Raw genomic sequence first — 26,774 nt, forward strand, 5'->3', positions numbered from 1 at the left:
AGCCTGGCCACCCTGCAGTGGCATATTTGCAGTGCCAAGAACTCCCTTGCTCAGTATGCTGAGGGTCTCACTAAGCCCTTCACAGACAGGCACTATCCCACAGAACTAATCTGCAAACAGATCTCCTATGCCTTTTCCTCTCACAACCCCAATCCTTCGACCACCTCCAAGAAATGTCCACAAAGAAGTGCCCCCTTTGTCACCCAATGTTACCCTGGGCTGGAAAAAGTGAACATTATCTTTCAGCAGGGTTTTGATTACCTGTCGTCATGCCCTGAAATGAGGGTCATCCTACCCAAGATCCTTCCCACTCCTCCTAAAGTGGGATTCTATTGGCCACCCAACCTCCACAAATCCTAGTCCATCCTTATGTTACTCCCGATCCCAACCCCAACCCCTTGCCAGAAGGGTCATATCCATGTGAAAATCCCAGGTGCAAGACCTGCACAATCCAACCACCCACTCACAACTTCCTATTCCAATCCTGTGACAGGTTTATCCTGCACCATCAGGGGCTGGGCCACCAGTGAAAGCACCCATGTCATTTACCAGCTTTGCTGCAACCATTGCACAGCTTTTTATATTGGTATGACTACCAACCATCTGTCCACCTGATGAATGCCCACCACCAAACTGTGGCCAAGAGCAGAATAAACCACACTGTGGTATAACATGCAGCTGACCATAACATGCTTTATTTCAATGGCTGCTTCACTACCTAAGCCATCTGGGTCCTTCCATCCATCACCAGCTTTCCTGAACTGTGCACTTGGAAGTTATTCTTAAAACTCTCTCTCTGCTCCCGTAATTATCTTGGCCTCAACCTACGGGAATATACTGTCCCCACACCCTCCACCCAACAGTTTCCAACCCCCGGTCCTATCATTTCTTCCCCATTCTCATCTCCCAGCCTCTTTGTTTGGCGCCCTCTGCCTATGCACCCAACCATCTTTATCCGCTCCTCTCCTTTTTACTCCACCTCCTTGTTCCACAACCTCAAGAAGCTGTGGCTGTTGTCATTCTAATCCCTGCATACTCCGCCAGACAGCAATCCTCTGTCTCCCCACCGATACACTCTCTCTTTCCCTTCCCGCCCCCTCCAGATTGCTGCTACCATCCCGTGTGATAGTTGCATTCTGGCATGAGAGTTGGCAGTCACGTTTGGGTGAGGTGTGCTTGTTTGTGTGTATGAATGATGTGTGTTTCTCTTTTTCTGATGAAGGCTGTGGCCGAAATCTTTTGTATGTGTCTTTTAATTGTACCTGTCTGCAACTTAACATGCCTTCCTTGTTGTAAGAAGCAATCTATCTTTTCCTCCATTGTTGATATTCCTACTCAGAGTTTCCATTGTTTGATTTTTCAATTTCTAAAACAACTTATTTCAACCACATTTGCATTTCACGTCATTGTAAATCTTGATGTGAGACAAATGAGTAAGTTAACATATTTTGCTTATTTTCATTCAGTTATGTATGGAATAATGTTCTGGGGTGATTCATCTTTAAGAAAGTAAATTTTTGTCACTGTAAAATGTGCTGTAAGAATAACACGTATTCACTCACGATCATCTTGTACACATCTGATTAAGTTGTTAGGCATTTTGAGTGCTACTTCACAGTATATTTATTCTCGGGTGAAATATGTTTGAAATAACCCACTACAGTTCAGAAGGAACAAAGATATATGTAATAAAACTCCCAGAAAAGAAAATATATAGTATTCCACACTAAGGTTGTCCTTAGCACAAAAAGAGGTGTGCAGTGCTGCTACCAAAAATTTTGATCGTTTACTGAATGATAGAAAATGTCTGACAGTCTGCGAAACTAAATTTTAAAACAAACAAAAAGTTTGTGTTTGACGGCTTCGATTCCATAGTAGTATTTCTATTTATGCAATATGTAAAAAATGGTGGCTAAGAATTACTATTCAACATGTATGATAATTAAAAAAATACTTATATATTCTCAGCATGAAGCCATATTTACATATGAATGTGTAATATGTATGTAAAATGACCCACGATTAATCATACGAATGATCTATAGAACATAAACGAACTAACTAGTAACAATTTAATCTGATGGACTATTAAATCACGACGAGAAAGAAAGATTTTCTGAATAATAGTGTAGTTAATCGCTTATAGACTGCAGAAGCCAGGTATTTGGGCATGACTATCTGATGCACACCTTTAAAATGTCACACACAATCAACGCAGTATTACTCCACAAATGAATATAACAGCTCCAACTAAGCAGTAATTTAAAGGCCATGATGTCAGATTCCATGTCATATCCATTCTCCTGAATGTTCTAGTCTTAAAGTACTATGAAGGGTCAATATATAGAGTTTGAAAAGAATGGGTTAAGTATGTGAATGCACATAGTACAGTTGGAAACACGCTACCGATAAAGTACAGATATTTGATTTTGAGTCACCTATAAACAACATAGTACATACTCAGTAAAAGAGTTGAACGATTCCATATCAGTCAATGAAAGGCTACTCCACTTGCTGGTACACATCCAAAAATTATGCTGTTGTGAAGCAACATTAAAATTTTCCGCTCCGCTTGAAATTGGTCTGGATGGAAACCCGAACCCAGTTGTGGACTTGGATAAAGTACAAGTATATATTTAGCAATTAGAGTGGCCTTTCATTAATTGAATTTACAGTTGTCAAAAAACAGCAGTCTCTGAACGTGAATAAACTAATAATTACATGTCACCTGTTTTGTGACTTCCTTACTTTTACATTATAACAAATTGTATCAATGTTTAATACCATGACACACTATCCTGAACCTTTTGCATCGTACAGGTTAATCTTAAGACAATTGTGCAACATTCAGATAGTTGTCACTGCCACTCTGAACAAAAAGATTAATATCAAGACGTTGTCTATTCCAAATGGTATTCAACATGTAACTCTGTGAATATAAGCATTGCCATAATATTTGTCATTAGCATTCTGGTGATATGAAGTTTTGTAATACATCATCATTTTGTTTTACTTAAGTTAATGTAATTATTTTACGCTTGATGATGTAGCAACTATGTTTCCTGGAGGATACTGAATGACTTTGAGATGCATCTGCAGAATTATGTCCTTAATTCTGTTTTTTCCCCTAAGTGAGATTCATTGCCTAATTAAACCTGTGGGAATAATGTAAATGCTTAGTGTGAGAACAGGAGTAGCAGAAGGACATGCTGTCTGACCATTAACATGCTGTAAACTTATTGTGGACATTTTAATTGGATTTTAAATATAACACAGTAGATAAATTGCATGCAAGTGATGAAACTACAATCATTTGATGTTCTGGATAGGAACTAAATACATTATAATCCAATGAATATTATCAGAACATTATTTAAGGTAAAGCTCCTATTTAATCTTTAACATATAGTGTAACATTTATTCATTTACTTTTATGTGAGTTCTCTTAATTATGCTGTTTCAGTTTCACACAGTGAATATCACTGAAAAATGGAAAACATTCTAAGCATATCATTTAATCTTCGTCGCTGTTGGAATAATTTTTTAAATTGGCAGCATTGTACCAAGAAGCCTAAAAAATTGTTTCATATCACTGTTTTGAGTTCAAAGCTATAATATTACACAGTTCGTTTAAAAATAATGCTATGAAGTGTGCTATGAAGTGGCATTAAACCAGAAATCACATGTAGCTCTATGTTCAAAGCTCTTAGAATTGTAACAAACAATGGACCAGTAGTTAAGGACAGTTATTTCTTTCCACTTGATATTTTAATTCTTCTCCAGAAAGTACTGGTCCCCTTGCCACGAGAAAAAATATATGCTATTATATCTGATTTGGAATAACAAAATGAATTGCTGTGAGCTGTTTGCAGGACACACAGCATTGCAACAACTAATCGGGAATGAGCTCGGTCAAATGTTCTGTTCTTTATACCATTGCCATATTTCACTGATCACTCGATGCCAGTCACCGAATTTGTTGCAGATCACAATACAGCCAATAAAATAAGTGTTGTGATTGTTTTCATTTTGTTTCTCTACACTAAATGTTTAACACTTCCAAACATCTATAGTTAACATTGAAAGTGTACAGAAAAGTATACTCGATACTGCACATTAATGGGAAGTATGTAATGGATGTACTGTAAAGAATGACACAACTGTTGGTGGTGTGGCTGTAGTATCTATGTGGATGTTGGTGAACCATCAGTGTTTCCTCATTGCATGCTAAACTGTATTCAATTGTCAATTGCTTTCTTGGGCTGATCTATGTGGAATAGCTGTGACACAATGTGTGGTAAGCCTTTTGAGCAGTATGCGGCCTTCCTCATTGCAATTTTTGTAAATTTATCAGACCTTGGCTCAAAATATTTCTCTATTCTCGCACTGATTATTCTTTTCCAGTACATGCATTCAGAACTGTTTATGTATTCTACCAATGCAGGAAAAAGCAGCATATTTTAAAACATTAACCAGACTAGTTTATTGTTCCCTTTATCACCAATTTTGAACTATTCAGCAATAAAGAAATAAGCTTGACGCGTATAAATTGGTGGAACAATGAGTTCAGCTTATGGTTAGAAACACACTCATTTCTGGTCCTGTTCTCAAAAATCAGAATAACTTCAAAGCTTCAAGTACTTTCATATCCAATCCATGTATGTAATGTTACATAATTTTATGTGCTGTTGTGTAGATATGTTAAAGTAAATGTTGTAAATTTCTGTACAAGAAAAATAATCTTGCAAAAATGTAACTCATAGTAACAAACTTACATTTAGTGTCCATATGTTAATTCAACAGGAACCTATTGCGATTCTTTAAAGGCATCTTTCATACCGAGTGAGGTGGTGCAATGGTTTGCACATTGGACTCGCATTCAGTAGGACGACAGTTCAAACTCATGTCCAGCCATCCTGTTTTAGTTTTTCTGTGGTTTCCCAAAATTGTTGCAGGCAAATGCTGGGATGGTTCCTTTGAAAGGGCATGGCTGACTTCCTTCCCCATGCTCCCCTAATCTGATGGGACCAGTGATCTTGCTGTTGGGTCCTCTCCCACAAATATATCAGCCAACCAACATCTTTGATCTGGTTAAACAAACTGATAGGAAAATCAAGGGAATGTTAAGCAGTTCATGTAATGAATAAATGAGTGACATAGAATTTAATGTACAGTATAACATTTATTTAATTTCAGGATAAAACAATGAGTGCCGAAGTTCCTTGTTAAGTTTTTAGTTTAGAGAATTTGTTTCACAGTTGTGTGATCATCGTTAAAAATTGTGACATCTGAAGAATGAACACAAAAATAATAACAGTAATGTAGACAGATACAGCATATACTGTGGGCCCCGAAAGGGGAATGATAAGAGCTGATAGGTAGTTGACCTCAGATTCAGCCATAATTCTTCGCATACAAAGCAGTTCTGAAAGTTCTTCCATTAAATACTTTAGGAGTAAAGTAGACCACTGAGCGAAAAGCAGAAGTGTTGAATAGTTGACAGGGACACACAAAAAGGAAAGAAAACTTGTTAAAATAAAATGGAAAGAAAACTTGTTAACTTTCAGAGTAAATTATTTCTCTAGTTAGAGCATGTGCTCTCTCTCTCTCTCTCTCTCTCTCTCTCTCTCTCTCTCTCACACACACACACACACACACACACACACACACACACACACACCAACACCACCACTGCCCACATGCCTAGCACATGCACCTGCCACTTCTCCCTCCAGTGCTCCTAATAAACAGACCATCCGCCTCCCTCTGAGCTGCTGGCTACCCATCCTTACCCGCCTCTCTCCCACTCTACCCACCCCACCTCACTATAGTCCACCAGTCAAACTGCAATCCTTTCACTGTGTGTAGAGCTGGTATTGTGTGTGTGTGTGTGTGTGTGTGTGTGTGTGTGTGTGTGTGTTTCATACTGTACCTGGAGGAAGTATTTATTCTGAAAGCTAACAAGTTTTCTTTCCTTTTTGTGTGTCCTTGTCAACTACTCAGCACTTACTGCTTTTCAATGAGTGGTTACTTTTTGGCAGCAATACCCTATCGTAATTACTTCCTACGTTAGTATTTCTATAATTAATTTGTGAAAATTGAGTAACTGTGAACTGAAATATGTATACTGGATTAACACTATGCTTTAAAAACAGAGAGAGAAAAGAGGAGCAGATCTAGAATGACTCACTTGAAGTAAGATTCATTTTATGGTATTTCTGATCCTGACACGATAAATAAATGTAGTGATGCCACATACTTCAAACTTTTTTTCACCCACCTTGTCGTGTTTGTTGAGTGATTTCATCTCAAATCATAAAGGTAAAAAAAGAAGAAGAAGAAGAAGAAGAAGAAGAATGTCCAAGTTCCACATGATACCTCTCCAAAACTACAATATGTTGATTTTCTGATGATTTGTTAAAATGCTACAGACCTCTCGAAATGAGAGTAGCTATGAAAATATTATAATGAAAGGCAAAATTTAAAAAAAATGTAATAAAGAAACCAAAAGTGATACAGTTTTGAATTTATTTTCAATAAATACTTCGTCCCAATATTATGAGACATGATTAATACATACACACGTCTGAGCTTTTTTTAAATGAACTATGAAAATTTGTAACTTTTTGTGAATTTCAAAATTATGTTTTGAATATATGAATAGTCATAGGATGCTAACTGCCTTGAGAAATGATAAATTGGAGGACTGCTAACTGTCAGCTATGGCATTAATGCATGAAATTCTTAAACTGTCAAAATATTTGCGCGTAAAGATGAAAGAATCTGAATTTTTTTTTGTTATTTAGAAATTATTTTCTCCAAAACCCCCATCCGTAATGTTCTAAAAATTTTATGGTACATTAGTTGGTCATTGTACTTAGGAAATATACAATGAGAGTGGGCAATACTTGTCTGTACAAAATGTGAGAAATTTCGTAGGTAGACATAGTCTACCTAGCCCTACTCTCAAGGTCAGAAAAATCATGGACACTTAAATTGATCACTGATTTTAAGTAAATGTCGTGCAAAACTGGCATTTCTGAATCAAAATAATTGCTTAACAACATTATAAGTGAGTAAGAAAACAATTCATTATTTTGTTCGAAAGCATTTTAAATGAAGATGAGATATAGAATATTTATACCCATTTTTCTTTTTATGATGATATTCACAAATTATTATTGTCTTCTGTCATGATTTTACTTCTTCATGACTTTCTATGAATTAAAATTGCATACAATGTAACAATCAACATTAAATTTTTGAAAAAAATGCATTTGTTTTTTTCATATTGTTCTCATTGAACTTGTGTAGCCGAGCTGGATTTGCACATGGACAAGGCTGATACAACAAGAACAGTACTTAGGAAATGGGGACTGCACACTGATCTTTTGATGATGGACATTTGAAAGCATTAGCAGGACTATGAGGTGTCATAAAGGAGACAGTTATATCTTACAGTTCCTGACACACACATATTATTTGTTCCACCCACCACTGATTGTCATACACACAAGAAGTGGCTCACTACAGGGTCTTCTTATGTATACTGTGGTCTCTGCATTTCAACCACAGTAAAAGGCTGCATTTCATGGAGAACCGCTCTTGCAATGTATGTGCCACTCCGGGATACAACCCAGTAATGATTCGATTGAATTCCTACTGCAGGCTTCATAGCAGATCAATCTTCTCTCTTTTTTGAATGGAATTCCCTTAATGTACTTTCATTTAGAATTAAGAGTTTCATATTTGTTACTAATGTTGATGTGGTTTGTACAAATCCAGTAGCATCTCTTGTAGTATCAACAGCTTCATGCTGGAGATTAAATCTTGTTGCAAGATGTTTACAGAGACCACCACCCCCATCACATCCATTTTTCGCATGACCTGTTGCTGAAAATATCCATTTTTTGTCTTAATTTATGTACTACATTGTTGACCAAGCTGATAAAGCTGAAAGCAGCTTTTAAAATGAGATGCTGCACCATCGGTCACATATACCTGAGAGTTTTCAAATCTCATCCAATGCAGTCCACAACAATCAGGCTTTCCTTCTCATCCCGTATGGTAAGTCTCCCCCTGACCTGCAGTTCTGGGTGACTTTCTCGAAATCTACCCCTTTTCCTAGACTTCTCCAGTCCTTTTCCTTCACCCTTCTTCCTTCCTCTTCAACCCTTCTGCCTGAGGAAAGAGCCACTGGCTTCGAAAGTTTGCCAATCACAAAGTCTGTTATGTGTGTGTTCTACCTCTGCTTGGCGAATAGATTTTTTTATCCATCCAGTTAAATAATTTTTACCTTTTTAGCATTTTTACGTTTTTCACTGACAGAGATAACATTAGCCTAGTTAGGACTTCGCCTGCTGCAGTCTTTGTCACCACTTAGGTAATATTTGAGAGCAACAGTAAGGGTATCATCTTGCAGTGGATGCCCACAGTAAGAATCTGGGCATTCTTTGTTTTACACCCTTTTGAAATCAAATAATGTGAAGAAGTGGATATGTATTTCTGTATCTGATGCTTAGAGTAGCTACCTGGTATCAGTGTCGGTAACTGTGCTTTCTCAATAGAGACGGCTGCTGAGAAAGCAGTATTTAGGTTTTGAAACCACACATCACATTTCATGCGCATATCAGTATCTTCAGGTTCTGCACCAACTACATCTACATCATACACTTCACAAAGTTTTGAATATGTTGCTTGTGTAGAACTTGTTTCAATCCCTTCTCCTTTTCTTTTTACATACTGTTTTCTCGTTGTGCTTTTCCTGGGTGTTTAAGGTGGGTTATTGTAGGGACTACAGCAGAAATGCTATCATTCAGTGCAGCAAAAGCTTCATACTCATCCGCACTGTTTTCTTCAGTTTCGCATTCAGGTGATGGTTGTCACTAAATTTCTTCTTGTAGTGAGCGTAGAAATTCCTGCACAGTGGATGTGATGGTAAGACCATTAACCAAACAACATTTTCTGTAATTCTCAAAAGTTTTTGGTTGGAGGTTTTTGAGTAAATAATTTTTAAAAACCAGTAAAAATGTAATTTTTTACATTTTTAGTAATAAATATTTTCATAATACAGATAACTGGAGCAGAGAAGATACTGTTTATAATTACATCAGTAGTGTCTGGTAATATGACAGAAAAGATAGTGTTCTGTGACTTTCCAAATTAGGAAAAAAAAAATTAAGTGCAAAAATCAACTTAAATTTCGTATTTTAATCTTAAATTTGAAATTTAAAGGAAGCCCATAAGTTTGTGGGTGTCAGCTAAGTTTTGATACACTGAGACGGAACTTTAAAGCAAATCATGTGCCAGGTCTCCAGTACTTTCGGTTTATTAGTCATAATTTTTTTTGTTCTCTACTGTTTTAAGAGTTATTTGCAAAATATACATTTTTCAAAGGGCAGTACCATTTACAAAAATGAAGATAAAAGAAAATATGTTTCAACACTTATGATATAGATGTCTAATATATAGTCTTTCCAGAGAAATTCATGACCACAAGTTGATATGACCTATATGATTTGAGATGAAATCAACCCATTGTTATGTTCCCTGTAACGACCTTGTTATCGATGTAAATCATTTTCTTTCCCCCTCTTTCTCCATTTTCTGAAGACTCATTTTGATAAGGGTTCCCATTTTTTAACCAGTTAAGGTGAGTGCCAGTATGACAAGGTATACAAAAAAAGAATTATTTTTTAAAAGCTATATATTTTAAAATTGTTTACAAAACAGCCTTATTCCCTTCAAAATGCCCTCCATTACAACTAATACATTTGTGTACCAGTGCTTTCACTGTTTGAAACATTTTTTGTAGTCATCTTTAGAAATGGCTGACAGCTCCTCCCGCGTTTTTTTCCTTGACTCTTCAATGTTGTCTAATCGATGTCCTTTCGTGCCCCTTTTCATTCTTGGAAATAAGAAAAATTCGCATGGAGCCAGGTCAGGTGAGCAATATGCAACGGGCAGATGAACTGTACCATTTTTAGCCAAAAACTGTCTAACCGATATGGCTGTATGTGCAGCTGCGTTGTCATGGTGGAAGAACCAGTCTCCTCTCTACCAAATATCAGGTCTTGTTTGACTGAACCGAGATCAAAGATAACCCACTGATCTCTGACAGTTGATCAATTGTCTGTTGACAGGCTGTGAGCAAAATCTCTCAACTTTTTTCAATATTTTCATTGATTTGGGCAGTTGAGGGATGTCTAGAAAAAGGTTTGCCATCAGTCGACACGCCACAATTTTTAAATTGAGCAAACCACTCGTACACCTGAGTTTTTCCCCTAGCATCATCTTGATAAGCTGTTTTCAACATTAGAACAGTTTGAGCAGTATTTTTACTGAGTAGAAAACAAAATTTCACAGTTGCATAGTGTTCATTTAAACTTTCCATCATAAAGAACGAAATGAGAACAAAACAGTCCGAGCAAAAGCAGTCACTGCAGATGAACAGAACAAGCCAGGTTGACAACACAGGTGGCACTGAACTAGCAATGAGCTGTGCTATAGACACCAAGATGCAGAAATGTATATTACACAAGCCCTGGCAATAGCAATGTTATTCTGTTTTTACCTTCTCATATTATCACTTTTATTACATGGTTTGAATACTTCTTTAAAGTTGACTTATGTTGCATTTGGAATATTTAGAGACAGCTGTTGCTGTATGTGGTGGCCATTTAAAACCTATGGTTACCACAATCGTATCAGGTATATTTTTAAACCCAGATATTCTATTTTTACCTCTTTACACCATATTCTCTTTCACAAAAGTCTAACCTATCTTTCCTATATTTGTGAACCTTTCTATGTCTTCATCTATACTCTGCAAACTACCCTGAAGTGCATGGTAGAGGGTACTTCCCCTTGACACAGTTATTAGGGTTCTTCCCAGTCCATTCATATATTGAATGCAGCAAGAATGATTGTTTGAATGCCTCTGTGCGTGCAGTAATTATTCTAACTTTTTCCTCACAATCCCTGAAGGGTATTGTAATATATTCTTAGAATTATCATGTGAAGCCAGTTCTTGAAACTTTGTTAGTAGACTATCTCAGTATAGTTTACATTTATCTTCAAGAGTTGCCCAGTTCAGTTTCTTCATTGTCTCTGTGAAGCATCAAATAAAAATGTCACAATCTGTGCTGTCCTTCTCTGTAGGTATTCAATATCCCCCGTTAGTCCTGTCTAGTACAGGACCCACACACTTGAGCAATATTCTAGAGTGTGTCATACAAGTGATTTGTAAGCATTCTCCTTTGTAGACTGATTTCACTTCCTCACAATTATATCAATAAACCGAAGTCTACCACCCGCTTTATCCGTGACTGAACCTGTATGATCATTCCATTTAATATCCCTACAAAGTTTTGTTACTTAAAATCCGTCTTGATTGCAAATTTTTTTAATTTTTTTTATTCATATGACTGGTTTCGGTTCATTCAGAACCATCTTCCGATCTGATATTTCAGTTACAGGAGTAACCCATCCAAATCCAGCAACTTTCACATGCTACGTCCCTACAAAGTATTACACCCAGGTGTTTGTCTGAGTCGGCCGATTAGAACTGTGACTCATTGGTATTGTTGTCATATGGTGCTACCCCACCAGGGGGCTCGCCACTCTTTAGCAGGTTCATGCTTACCTACCGTGGATCCCCAGCCTTTGCAGCATTTTTTTCCATTCCGTGCTGCATGGCTATCCTCTTGCTGTTCTTTTTCCCCTCCCTTGGGGAAAATGTCTGCAGTATTATTGGGAATGTTGTGCATTCTGTCGCTGAAGAGTGAACAGTCTCACTTTTGTTTTTCACTCCCTTTTCTTTTCTTTGTTTTCCTTCTCCTCTCGTTTCTCTGCTTTGGCATTTGAGGATTCTCTTTTTTTCTTCTTTCTCCCTGTGTGCTCCTGAAGACTCCCATGCGTCTGACCTATAACGGGTGAATGGGTAATGTGTAATTCCCAGCCCCGGGTCGACAGGTAGGGTTCGCACGTACCCCCTGGTACCGGCCAGGCCCAGGGAGGGGTGAATGCCTGAGCTGTAACCTTCCCAAATTGCCGACTGGTCCCTCTGTCAGGTGTTCAGGAGGTGTGACCTGAGGTGTGAACAGTTACCTAAGGCGTGTGCGCCCCCTTGTGAAGGGGGCCACCAGTTGGAAGGAGCATGCCATCGGAGACACTGGTAATCATGGGGGATTTTCTCACTATGAGTCAATCATTTTCCCAGTCATGAGGCTAATTATTCAAAGACCCTTCCGGCTGCACCGCAGTTCCTCGTGGTCTCATGTACTGAAGACATACAGTCCTTCGCCACAGTAAATCCATTTATTATTCAGAAAGGTGTAGATGCAATTGCTAGCCTTGTGAAATCCTGCTCTCATTTACGGAATGACAGTTTGCTTTTGGAGACCGCTTCTGATTCTCAAGCACAACAACTGCTTGCTGCCTCGCTTCTCCACGGTTACCCTGTTCGTGTCAAGGCCCATAGAACTTTTTAAATTCTTCCTGTGTTGTAATTTAGACCAGGCTGCTGAAAGGTCTAACTGAGGCCGAAATCCAATCTTACTTCTTGTGATCAGAGTGTCATTGCTGTCCATCGTGTAATGAAAAAGGTACGATTCCTCCTTAGTGCCCACCCACACTCTCTTTTCACCTTTGATAGAGTGGTGCTTCTGTCCAAGCTCAAAGCAGGCTATGAAATTATCACCATTTGGTCGTACATTCCGAACCTGATGCGCTGCTACCAGTGTCATCATTTCAACCACACTAGAAAGTCTTATCAACACCCAGCCACATGTGTCACCTATGGTAGGGATGCACACGAGAGCAATTGTCCACTTCCTTCTCCCCACTGTATCAACTGCAATGGTGGCCATGCCACCTCCTCTCGGGATTGCCCAGTGTATCTTGATGAGTGAGCTGTTCAAGAGATCCGGGTAAAGGAAAAGGTGCCTTATCCAGTCGCTCACAAGTTACTGGCTAGTCACAAACCCTGCATTCTCCCGTCTGGTACCTATAGTTCTGTTCTTGTTACCCTTCGCTCCATGAAGGACATGGCTACACAGACATGCGACCTCCAATTCGACTCTGAGGTTGTGAAATCACCCAGTGTCAAAGTAGCATCGCCATCCCCCTGTCCGGCTGTGCAACAAGCCGTCAAACTCTCGCCTCATGGGGTGAAGCCACCAGCTACACAACCGCTAGGCCACAAAGGACAGGAGGAGTACTCCCGTGAAGACTTCCTCTATCCCTTCAGCCACACAACACCGAGGCTTCACCTAACCGGAAAGTCTCGAAGAAGTCCACCAAAGGCAAATGGTCTTCTCCTTTGCCACCTTGAAGATCCTCTTCGATGGTGTCGCCACGTGGTACCTTAGCCCAGCCGGCTTCCATGTCGCCAGTGCGCACCAACAACTGTTTTGGACTCCACAGACCGACCGCACAAGCAAGCTGATGCTTCTGTGGACCCCATGGAGCAGGATCCTCCTGCATTGGTGTCCTGTAGTAGTGCCTCTTCCCCAGCTCTCTCTCGGCAGCTGCTGAGGTGACACCCCTACATCTCTTCATCATCATGATTCTCGTCCAATGCTCCAGTGGAATGTTCGCGGCCTTCGGTCCCACAAAGAGGATTTATAGCTGATTTTAGCATTGCAGCGTCCCTTTGTACTCTGCCTTCAGGAAACGAAATAGCACCCTCACGACTGCTTTGAGCTTTCACATTTCTTACCGTTTCGTTTTGATCTTCCCCCTGAGGTTGGCATTCCATCTCATGAGGGCGTCATGCTGCTCATACTGGCTGACATTCATAGTCAACCCCACCCCCTGACTACCAATCTTCAAGCTATTGCAGTTCATCTTTTCCTTCCCCCCCTGACTTTTTCCCTCTGTACCATAAATGTCCCTCCATCATTCGCTGTCACCAGGTCAGACTTCCTTCAACTTATTGGGCAGCTATCTCCCCCCTTTTTGCTGCTTGGTGATTTTAATGTGCATCTTCCCCTTTGGGGTTCTTCCAGGACCTGTCAGATAGGTGCCCTATTGGCTGACCACCTTAACCAACTTAACCTCTTCTGCCTTGACACTGGAGCACCCACTTTCCTTGCCAACTCCTCACACACATATTCCCATTTGGGCCTTTCCTTGTGCACTGCCCAGCTTGCCCCTCGTCTTGGGTGGTCCGTTCTTTCTGACACCTACTCGAGCGATCATTTCCCGGGTGCTATCCGTTTGCCGACTCCTACCCCATCCTTGTCCATGCTGACTGGCAGCTTTACTTCTCCTTGGCGACCTTTGAAGAATGATATTTCCCCAGTTGTGCTGACTGCTGCAGAATGTTCCATCTCCATTACTTCCTCTTTACCACATCATGTCTCAGTCTCTTGGTGGACTGTGAGGCATGCCGTGACACAATTCGTGTATGGAGACTTGCTATCCGTATTTTAACGGCCACCCTATGCAGGCTAACTGTATTCATTATAAACAGATATGTGCAAAGTGTCGTTGCGTTCTTCGGGATAGCAAAAGAACCAGCTAGATTTCATTCACTAGTTCTTTTAACAGTTCCACAGCTTCCTCTGTCATGTGGGCCTACCTCCGACGGCTCTCTGGAACCAAGATCCATTCCCCAATTTCCAGCATGACAGTAGCTGACAATGTCATTGTGGACCCTATTGCTATCTCCAACAGCTTGGGCCGCCATTTTGCAGAAATTTTGAGCTCTTCCCACTATCGCCCTGCCTTCCTCCATCGGGAATGAGTGGAGGAGGCTCGGGCGATACCCTTCTCATCTCCGAATCGCGAGTGCTACAATGCCACCTTTACTATGAGGGAGCTAGATCATGCTCTCAGTTCATCCCGATCCTCCGCCCCAGGGCCAGGCACCATCCACATTCAGACGTTGCAGCACCTTTCTCTTGCGGGCAAGCACTTTCTGCGTAACACATACAACTGCATCTGGTCAGAGGGCACATTTCCTGGACACTGGCAGGAAGCCACCATCATACCCATACCTAAGCCTGGTAAGGTCAAAAACCTTCCTTCTGGCTACCTCTTCATTTGTGTTACCAGCTGCTTTTGCAAGGACATGGAACATATGATTCATGCCTGGCTGGTGTGGTGGTTCGAGTCTCGCCATTTACTAACAAATGCACAGTGTGGATTTCGAGTGCGGCGTTGATCATCTCGTTAACTTTGTCCACCCATGTCATGAATGGTTTTCTGCAGAAATCCCGTACTGTGACCATGTTTTTCGATTTGTAGAAGGCCTATGACACCTCCTGGAGAACTGGTATCCTCCATACTCTTTATATGTGGGGCTTCCATGGGTGCCTGCCCTGTTTTCTTCAGGCATTTTTACAAGACTGAGTTTTCAAGGTGGGTGTGGGTTCTGCCTTGTCAGACACCTTTATCGAGGAAAATGGTGTGCCTCAGGGTTCTGTCCTGAGTGTTGTCCTCTTTGCTGTCGCCATAAACCTTATAACGGCCTGTCTCCCGCTGGGCATCTCCGGCTCTCTTTTTGTTGACGATTTGGCCATCAATTGCAGTTCTCCATGGACATGTCTCACTGAGCGGCATCTTCAGTGCTGTCTTGATCGTCTTTACTCCTGGAGCATCGACAATGGCTTTTGCTTTTCCACTGACAAAACCATCTGTAAGAATTTCTGGTGATGCAGATGGTTTCTCCCACCATCTCTCCATCTTGGGCCTGTTGCCCTTCCATACGTTGAAACTACGAAATTCTTGGGGGCTCATGCTCAATAGGAAACACTCTTGGTCCACAGCTGTGATACATTGTATAGAAATTGAAGATAGAAGAGGGAGAAAGGAAAGGTAAGGGGAGCAACTAATGATATCAGCTGCATTTGGAGTTTATGCAGAATTAGCGGTAATGAGTGACGGTATGTGTCTGACCTGGACTCGAACCTGGCATCTCCTGCATACTAGGCAGTTGCATTACCACTGAATCACTGGGACATAGTATTGTTTATCACAGTAGCACACACTGTCTCAGTACACTCCCTGCCCAACCCCTGTTCCCACCTAGTGCCACCTATCCACAGTCCCCATCCTTGTCCTCCATGCTCGCTAATTTTAGATTCCTACTGGAGGTTGAATGAAAGAACAGACACCATGCACTCATATATAATTGATCCACTTCAATGGATAATGAATCCACAACCTTCAGTGCAGATGCACATTTAAGTTCAACCTCCAATGTGAATCTAAAATTAACAAGTATGGACATTGACCTTGTGGCTAGGTGGAGCTAGTGGGAATGTGGGTCAGCTGGGGAGCATGCCAAGATAATCTGTGCAATTGTCATAAACACTTTGTCTGGGTGGCACAGCAGTTAATGCAGCTGCCTAGCAAACAGGAGATCCTGGGTTCAAATCGTGGTCCGACACATATTTTCACTTGTTGCCGCTGATTATGCATAAAGTCCTGATTCAGCTGATACCATTAGTTCCTTTCCTTCCCTTTTGCTTCCTTCCCTTCCACCTTCAATTTAGATAAAACCTACATATGTGTTACTTATTAGTAAATTTCCTGGAAATTCATTCGAATGGTATAGACATCTTGTTATCCATTATAAACATTAGAAGTAACTAGGAATAACTGACACTTCCGTCAATTATGGTTTGAATGATGATCGTTGTGCAAATGAAAGTCAAGAACAAAAATGCAATACCTTTCAAGCCCAAAGAAAACATTGACATTTACAGCTTTCAGGCTGTAATTTTTTTGATCAAACAAAGGGGAGAGAAAGTGCTTAAAGTTAAGCAGTGTGGAAAGCCAGTTTCATTTCAAAAAATCTTAACGTAAATTGTATAAATGGAAGAAAGATTTACACAACATTGAAATACGTGCCAAAATGAAACTTGCAAAAGTGTGAGAAGAAAAACTATTAAAAAAATTTAGTACTACTCGTGAGAGCCAGGGCACCATTACCGGGGGTGATCTACAAGGTGGTGCCCTCTGGTTACAAAGTTTTAGGAGATTGTATGGAAAAGGAAGTCGCAACATCACTAAGTTTACTTAAAGCAAACATGTAGGGACATCGTTAGTAGATAATACTGTAGAGCTGTAGCTTCTTGTAATTCCTTAAAATTCTGTGGCTAAAGGCAGTCAGTCAAGTTTCCTGCAAGATCTACATGTAAATCGCAATTTATCATTTCAGAAGAAAAAGTCTTAGACGCTTGGGCACTTGATGAATTCTATGACACAATGACAGCAATATCCTTTCCGGATAATTGCTTCCATAATCCTGGACAATTTAGTATGTACAAATAAGTATCAGTTTTTTAATAACGTGTTTGATTTCTTTTATCCTCTGTTTCATTGTTTTCCTGCATTGTTTCATTTTTGTCACTAATGTGTACAATTTTTAACTTTTAAGGATTCTATGGGAGGCCATGGACAACAGAGCAACGAAAAGATCTCTTCCAAAAGTAAGTACTGTCCAAAGCTTTATATGAGAAGATGCATTAGTGAGAAATGTGGATCAAGGTAGGGCAAGATTCAGGTTGCAGTGCATAAACATGAAAACATTGGTTTTATTCTTACCATATCTTCATTAATCCTTTATGTATGCTTCGTCAGATGCCACAAGCGATCTCTCTGTCCATTCAAAGGTTGATAACCTTATGCCTTTTCTCCCATATCGTCATCATAAGGTAAAGGTAGCTCTAGTACTGAAAGCTGAAGCTTCAGTACTGTCTGTAATCCTCTCTGTAAAGCAATGACATTAAAATCATCTGTGTAAAAAAACAGTGGAAAATTCAGGAGGGAATACAACAATATTATGGAAAGGAAAGTTGCTACTCACCATATAGTGGAGATGCTGAGTTGCAGATAGGCACAACAAAAAGACTGTCAGAAATAAACAAAGCTTTCAGCCATTAAGGCCTTCGTCAACAATCAATGTACACACACACACACACACACACACACACACACACACACAAAAGGGCATTTGACAGGGCTCCTGACTGCGAAGGAAATCCCATTGATAGCAAAACGACTTCAAGTTAAAAAAACACACAAACCAAATGGTTTCAGTGCAAGAAGGACCCCCGTATCACCATCTCCAGTAGGATTAAGCTGTTAAGGGTGGAATGGTAGCACCTGAAACTGCACTGGGGGTGGCTCTGGTGACCTCGAGATTTGAGTTGCCATACGAGGCAGTGGTTGATCATGCATTCACGAGGCTTACCCACGTAACTGGTATGGCTACACTCTGGTAACTCGTAGAGATGCTATGGTCCTTGCCTGGTTTCCATAATGGAACTAATATTGCCTCCTTCCAAATCATGGTATACTGTCCATCAGATCAAATTTGACTGAAACACCAGAGGAACAGAGAGAGAGAGAGAGAGAGAGAGAGAGAGAAACTTCACAATCTTCTACTCTTCCTCTGATCTTACACTGATGATGAGGCAGCTACAGCTGATCATCAGGAGGCTGGTAACCTGGGCCAAGACAACTGGTTCTTGGTTCTCACCAGAGAAGAGTACATCTGTCAATTTTAATTGTGCTCATCAAAGTTTTAATCAACCAGTGTTCACAATGGGGGAAAATATTTTACATTTTCGGGAAACTGTGAGCTTTTTGGCTTTATTATTTGACTCAAAATTAACTTGGCTCCCACACCTGAAAGGCCTATGAACAAGGGCTTCCAGTCATTGAATATTTTGAAATCCCTTAATGGAAAAGCATGGGGAGGGGACAGGTCCCGCCTTCTGCAGTTTTGTAGGACGTTAGTTGATCATGTTTCGATTATAGCAGCACGGTCTACGGATCAGCCTGTATTTCCTATTCAAGATGTTAGACACTGTCCACCATGAAGGCATTCGAATATCAACTGAATCATTTTGGACCAAACCCATTCAGAGTCTGTGTACAGAGGCTAGTGAACCACCGCTCTGGATTCAGCAACGTACCCTTTGGCTCGACAGGCGCTGCAAATCTCGGTGTCACCTCAGTCATTGGCATTTAGTGCAGTGGTCCGACCCAACTTTGAATGGCTGTTTAAGAATCTGCCCCATGTGACCCATCCATTCGAGATACTTGCTGCTGACTGTCTCTTGGACCTGGATCTATCAGAATCCTAAATACGCAGCCAGGAATGGAATGCATTGCCGCCTTGGTGTTTTCAAAGGCCCAAAGTGATTTTAAGATTGATGCAGTACAAGAAAGCTTTTACTCCAGATTATGTTTTTACAAATTTGGTTTCTACCATTTTACACTACTGGCCATTAAAATTGCTACACCAAGAAGAAATGCAGATGATAAACGGGTATTCATTGGGCAAATATATTATACTAGAACTGACAAGTGATTACATTTTCACGCAATTTGGGTGCATAGATCCTGAGAAATCAGTACCCAGAACAACCACCTCAGGCCGTAATAACGGACTTGATACGCCTGGGCATTGAGTCAAACAGAGCTTGGATGGCGTGTACAGGTACAGCTGCCCATGCAGCTTCAACACGATACCACAGTTCATCAAGAGTAGTTAATCTGGTGGAGCAAACAGGACTGCTGGGAACGGTATGTTTCCACCATAGGTTCTCACACCTCCCCATCTCAGGTGTGGTCACGGGTTTGGCGCATTTTTGACTTTCGCCCTCATGCGTCTGTCCCTTGTCTTTCTCTTTGGGGTACACTTTGTACTCAACCAATCGCCATTGCCGAACATCTGGCAGAGTACTTCGCTCGTATTTCCACGACAGCAGGCTACAGCGCAGAATTCCGCGCCATTAAAGAGCTGGCTGAGCATACGCAGTTGTCGTTTCGCACGCACCGTTGGGAACGATACAACGCCCCGTTTAGTGAATGGCAGTTCAAAAGTGCCCTTACAGCTTGCCCCGATACCTCTCCAGGTCCAGACCGAATTCACAACCAGTTTCTTCGCCATCTCTTAGCGCACTGTCAGGTTGAATTACTCGCCCTGTTTAACTGCATCTGGACGGAGGGCGTTTTCCCAACTCGTTGGCAGGATAGTGATACCATCCTGGTGCTGAAACCTGGTGCAGATCCGCTGGTGGTTGATAGCTATCGCCCTATCAGCCTTACCAACGTTATGTGCAAACTCCTGGAACAGATGGTGAGTCGGCGGCTCATGTGGATCCTCGAAGCTCGGGGCCTCCTAGCCCAGCAACAGGGGGGCTTCCGTCAGGGCCGCTCAGCGATCGACAATTTAGCCTCGCTAGAGTCGGCTATTCGTACAGCTTTTACCCGGCGAGAACATGTAATTGCTGTTTTGTTTGATCTTCGGAAGGCATACGATACCACCTGGCGCCATCATATCCTTGTTGTGCTGCACGAATGGGGCTTATGGGGTCCACTTCAGATTTTTCTACGGAAATTTCTCTCCAATCGCTCCTTTCGGGTTAGAGTTGACATCAGATTTAGTTATAAGTTGGCCCAGTGGATAGGCCTTGAAAAACTGAACACAGATCAATGGAGAAAACAGGAAGAAGTTGTGTGGAACTATGAAAAAGTAAGCAAAATATACAAACTGAGCAGTCCATGTGCAAGATATGCAACATCAAGGATAGTATAAGCCAAGGAGCACCGTGGTCCCGTGGTTAGCATGAGCAGCTGCAGAACAAGAGGTGCTTGGTTCAAGTCTTCCCTCGAGTGAAAAGTTTTTCTTTATTTTCGCAAAGTTATGATCTGTCCGTTAGTTCATTGACATCTCTGTTCACTGTAATAAGTTTAGTGTCTGTGTTTTGTGACTGCACCGCAAAACCGTGCGATTAGTAGATGAAAGGACGTGCCTCTCCAATGGGAACCGAAAACATTTGATCGCAAGGTCATAGGTCAACCGATTCCTCCACAGGAAAACACATCTGATATATTCTGTACGACACTGGTGAAGGCATGTGCATCACATGACAGGAATATGCTGTCGACCCACCTAACTTGTACACTTTGGCGAATGAGTAAAAAGATTCTTCTACCATGCCCGATTTAGGTTTTCATGTGGATGTGTTAATAGCTCCCAAAAAAGTAATGAAACCGAAAACATAAGAGTTTGTCACATAAACTGCAACAAATGAATGCAACAGTTTCACAGTCGCATAGTTTTCCCTGTGCTCTGTCAAAACATATGTTTTTAACGTTTTCAAATTTTTCCGTGTGTAGACCGTCAAATCCTGCATATGTCCAAGCAAATCTGAACATGTCCTGGAATTTTGGAGAGCGAAATTGGTTATATAAAAAATTGAACTTTTCACGCAAGGGAAGACTTGAGCTAAGGACCTCTCGTTCCGCAGCTGCTCACGCTAACCGTGGGACCACGGCACTCCTTATTGCACACTATCCCTGTGTTGCATATCTTGTGCATGGACTACTCAGTTTGTATATTTTGCTTATTTTTTCATAGTTCCACACAACTTCTTCCTGTTTTCTCCATTGATCTGTGTTCAGTTTTTCAAGGCATATCCACTGTGCCAACTTATAACTAAATCTGAGGGGGGTGCGATGGGGAGGTTCCCTTGTCAGTGTTACCCTCTTTTTGGTGGCGATTAATGGTCTTGCGGCTGCGGTGGGCTCATCGGTCTGTTCCTTTCTATATGCCGATGACTTTTATCTTTATTACAGTTCCCCAAGCATCAGTGTCACTGAACTGCGGCTGCAGGGAGCTATCAGTAAGGCACATTTTTGGGCACCCAACCATGGTTTTCAGTTATCAGCCTCTAAGACCCGAGTGATGCATTTCTGTCATCGTTGAATGGTCCACCTCTATCCAGAGCTCCTTGAGGAGACGCATCACTTCCTTGGCATGCTGTTTGATGCTCAGCTCACTTGGACACGTCATCTTCGCGAGCTTAAACAACGGTGCTGGCGCCACCTCAACATGCTTCGCTGCCTCAGCCACACCGTTTGGGGGGCTGCACGAACAACCCTCCTACAGCTCTATAAGGCCTTAGTTCAGTCCCGTCTCGACTACGGGAGTGTGGTGTACAACTCAGCAGCACCTTCAATGTTGCAGATCCTCGACTCGATTCTCCATTGTGTCGTCAGACTGGCGACAGGTGCCTTCTGCACTAGTCCGGTGACTAGCTTTCTTGTAGAAGCTGGAATCCCTCCCCTTCGATTCCGCCGACAACAGTTGCTTGCGTCATACATCACCCGCGTCCATGCCTCGCCCGACCACCCAAACCGGAGGCTCCTTTTTCCATCTTCTGCACTCCCCTCCCCACAATGGCGGCCTAGGTCGGGTCTCCCGATCGCGGTCTGCGTTCATTCCCTTCTCTCGTCACTCGAGTCCTTTCCCCTTCCACCATCCTTTCTGCTCTCTTCTTCTACCCCTTGGTCCCTCCCTTGCTTGCGGCTTTGCTTGGATTTGTCCTGCAACTCCAAGTCCTCCGTTTCACCTGCCAGTGTTTGTCAACAATTCCTGGCTCTTCTTGCCTCGTTTCGCGATGCAGATGTAGTCTACACCGATGGTTCTGTGGTCGATTGATGCACTGGATTTGCTTTCATCCATGGCGACTACGTTGAGCAGCTTTCCCTGCCTTGTGGGAGCAGTGTTTTCACTCCGGAGCTGGTTGCTCTTTATCGTGCACTCACTCACCTTTCCTCCTGTCGTGGGGAGTCATTTGTCATAAGCAGTGACTCCCTGAGTGGATTGCAAGCACTAGACCAGTGTTTTTCTTGGGACACTTTGGTGCGCGGTATTCAAGATGCTGTTTTTGCTCTTGCCGAGTGTGGTTGTTCAGCGACATGTGTGTGGACCCCGGGCCACATCGGCATTCCAGGAAACGAACGTGTCAATCGGTTGGCCAAGCAGGCCACCACTTCGCCACCCCTGGAGGTTGGTCTTGTGGAAAGAGACCTCCGGTCAGCCCTACATCGCAAGGTCTGCGATGTCTGGAGCTCTGAATGGTCTGTCTTGAACATGCCAAATAAGCTCCACATGGTCAAGTCGTCCATGGTTATATGGAACTCATTCTTGAGGGGCATGTGTAGGGCCTCAGTTGTTCTCTGCTGTTTCCGAATTGGACATACGCGGTTGACCCACAGCTATCTCCTTTGTCATGAGAACCTGCTGAAGTATCGCTGTGATGCAGGGCTGACAGTGGTCCATCTTCTGATGAACTACCCCCTTTTAGCCCCCTTGCGGCAGTCCTTTAATTTACCAGCTGCACTTCCTTTAATTCTAGGTGATGATGCCTCTATAGCTGACTCAGTTTTACGTTTTATCCGTGCAGCTGGGTTTTATCACTCACTCTAGTGTGGGCACTCTCGCATGATTTCTCAGGCTACACCCACTCCAGCGACTTTTAATTGTAACGTGGATACCAAAATAGTGTCTTTTATGGTAGCAAGTTGTTTTGGTATCTCTATCAATGCTTTCCAGCTGGAGGTTCTTCGTTTTTAGTTGAGTGGTTGACCTTTACCTGATCCATCAACCACTGTAGTCTGTTTTACTCTAGTCAACTATTTGCTCTGCTCCTTTTACGTGTCCTCTATTTTGTGTTGCTGCGGTGTTCATTTTACCTCTGTACCCCTTGGTGTTTCCTCCCTCTGGGTGCAGAGGTTACACTTTTACTGTATAGGCCTTTTACAAGTATGTCTGTTTGGAACAGGGGACTGATGACCTCGATGTTTAGCCCCCATCAAACCCCAAAACAACCAACCATTGTTCATTCCAGCATGTGCCACAGTCTGCAGTTGATTCCATCCTCTTCCCTCAGTAGCTGCCAGAATAGCTTCATCATTGTGTTGAATGAGGTACCAGGTTACACACCGAGTGCACTTGCTGTTCCTGCCCACTTATGGTTACCATTTCTTTAAGGGGTACCATTATTCGCCAAACGTTGAAGTGCCAACAACAATTAATAGACTTTTACACTTATGTGTTTACTTCTTCTTGAAATGGCACACAGCAGGTTTCTCCCGTAGGTGAAGTGAGACTCACTGAATCAGTTCCAATTTAAAAAAGCACCTTGAACACGCTGAGTTCTTTATAGTCTCTTGTCACCCCAGTAAGGATTACCTAGCCCTACCATTGATATGCCACTCACAGTCATCTGGACAAATAGTGATATATTCCATACTTCCTTTGGAGGAGATAGGATCCACAGGAGGTGATAGTATTTGAGGTATCCTGTTTAAGTTGATGCATCAGATAAGAGGACAATTAAGATGAGAAGACCATAAAATCGCAGTGGGGGTGAATGACTAGCTATTAATTACCTTTAGGAGCCAAAGTGCTAAGTACTTAATGGAAAAAAAAGAAAAATCAAATTTATCCTAGCTTTTGGACTTGCTGGTCCCTCCTCAGGGAGAAAAGGTTTGTTTGAGGAAGTATAGAAAGGGAGCTAGGTCATTCCAAAACCCCGGATGACAGTGTCCAACTTCTTATGATAGTGAAGGATGACATTAATAAGGAGGAATACACTTATGATTCTGTAACCTCGGAAAGTTTTTGTACTTTTATGTATGAGGTTGGTTTGATAAGTCTGGTAAATTTCCATGAGAGAATGTAACATTTTTGTTGTGTCATCATGGGTGGTAATCTTGATGATTCCAAGGATCGTATCTAGGATTTGGACAATGTACAGCACACAGTTCATTGTTGACAGCCATCTGGTTTGATCACTCTGTCAACCGTGATTGAAAATTAAGGAAACTGAGTTTTGTGCTGGTATCAAACATTTTCATTTGAAGAGTTGTACTACTACACATATCAAAACAAAACTGGATGAAGTTCATGGGGACTCTGCACAATCATTGAAGACCATTTACTGTTGGGTTAGTGAAATTAAACATGGTCAGACAAGAACTGAAAATGAAGCATGCTCTGGCCGTCCAATTGAGGTCACCATAAAAGAAACCATTGACAAAGTCCATGATATGGTAATGGAAGCCCGCCGAATAAAAATTCATGAGATTGCTGAGATGCTAGTCTTCTCAGCTGAGCAAGTGCATAATGTCCTTAATGAAGAACTGGCTATGAAGAAGCTGTGTCCTGTGTGTATGTGGGTGCCACGATTGCTCACATTCAAGCAAAAGCACATGTGGCACAACATTTCAACACCATGTCTAGTGAAGTTTAATCACAGCCTGCAAGATTTCTTGCACCACTTTGTGACTGCTGAAAAGTGGAGCCATGGAGCCATCAGTTCACACCAGAGTCAAAATGGCAATCAAAAAAATGTACATAATCTGGTGAAAATGCACTGAAGAAGGCAGAGACCATTTTGTCAGCTGGTAAGGTGATGGCCACTGTTTTAGGGAGTCCCAAGGAATAATTCTAATTGATTACTTGGAAATAGGCAGAACCGTAACTGAACCCCCATAATGCTTCATTATTGGAAGGTCTGAAAATTGCATTTGACTGAAAAAAGACAATGGTTGACACTTGAAAAAGGGCTCTTTCACCAGGATAATGCCCCATCCCACACATCAGCAATAACAATGATGGAAGTGCATGAATAGGGCTTTGAATTAATTCCTCATCCACACTATCCATCAAGCTTGACCCCCAGTGACCTCTTCCTGTTCCCTACCTTGAAACTTAGGCTTGCTCGGAAGAAATTTTCATCAAATGAGGAAGTGGTAGTTGCAATCAATGAATATTATGTGAAGTTTGACACATCCATTTTTCTGATGGGATGTAAAAGCTGATGGATCGCTAGACCAAGTGTTTATCCCTGAAAGGAGACTATGTCGAGAGGTAAGGCGAGTTGTTCATGAAACAAGCATTATTTTCTTGCTTTGTACCAGACGTACCAAGCCACTTCTGTATATCAGTCAGTGGTACGTATAATTTCGCCTCCTGTAGGTAAGTCATTTTGTCTCCTTATTTTTATTGTAGCCTTTATGATTCTAACTGAATGTATGTAAAAATTACTTCTGGAAAAAAGATATTTTTATCAGTAGATTTACAAAGAATATTCAGTCTTCAAATTGGTAAGCACTTGCAAAAATTTCTGTCAGCTTTTAGGGTGCCAACCTAAATGTTTGACAGATCCTCACCGAGCACAGATTATTCTTCAAGACCACATATATTAGGGCTTCTTCCCATTCTGTTTGCATATTATGGAGTGTTGGAAGAATGACAACTTGAAAGCATCTATGCATAGTGTAATTAGTCTAATCTTTTCGTCGTGGCCCTCATGAGACTGATATGCAGGAGTCTGTAGTATATTACCCACAAACAGTTGTTTCCTGAAACTTTGCAGTACGCTTTAACAAATTGATTGATTGTACTTGTGACTTGCTGATAATTTTTTGTGTTATGTGAATGCAAAATTTTAAATTTGTGATCATTTAAAACAGTTTCCAGTTTTCGCCACCGTTTGAAATCTTATTAAGTCTTAGTATAGCTGGTTTATGTGCTTCATTATATGTACCTGCATCATCTGCGAAACGTGTGAGATCTGAGATTTCTGTTAATAGTGTCTATTACATCATTAATATGTAACACGAACAGTAATGACCAAGAAGTGCTTCCCCTGAGGCAAGCGTGGAGATATTTCTACATCTTTTGATGACCCTCTATCCAAGATAACACGTTGCTTTCTCCCTAGCAACAAATCCTCAATTCAGGCACATATAGTTTGATACCTCATATGCTAATGCACAAGACATTGAATGTAAGTGGCAAAAGGAGAAAATATAAAAATACAGTAAATGAAGCAAACAAAAGGGAATACTAGTGACAGAATAATTAGATTGATAGGAAGTGCAAACTGGCAAAGCAGGAATGGCTAGACAAGAAATGCAAGGCTGTAGAAGCATGTCTGATGATGGGAGAGGTA

General features: G+C 41.5%; 1 protein-coding gene across 1 annotated transcript in view; it reads left to right on the forward strand.

Annotated features, from left to right (window-relative positions):
* LOC126473693 (protein O-GlcNAcase) overlaps positions 1–26,774 on the forward strand; it is a 152,256-nt gene that overhangs the window by 31,103 nt on the left and 94,379 nt on the right. Inside the window, exon 2 of the mRNA XM_050100932.1 lies at positions 17,390–17,441. Within this exon, the coding sequence (XP_049956889.1) occupies positions 17,390–17,441 (52 nt within the window). The remainder of the gene's footprint in view (positions 1–17,389; positions 17,442–26,774) is intronic.

Source organism: Schistocerca serialis, chromosome 4, assembly GCF_023864345.2.
Source record: "Schistocerca serialis cubense isolate TAMUIC-IGC-003099 chromosome 4, iqSchSeri2.2, whole genome shotgun sequence".
NCBI lineage: Eukaryota > Metazoa > Arthropoda > Insecta > Orthoptera > Acrididae > Schistocerca > Schistocerca serialis.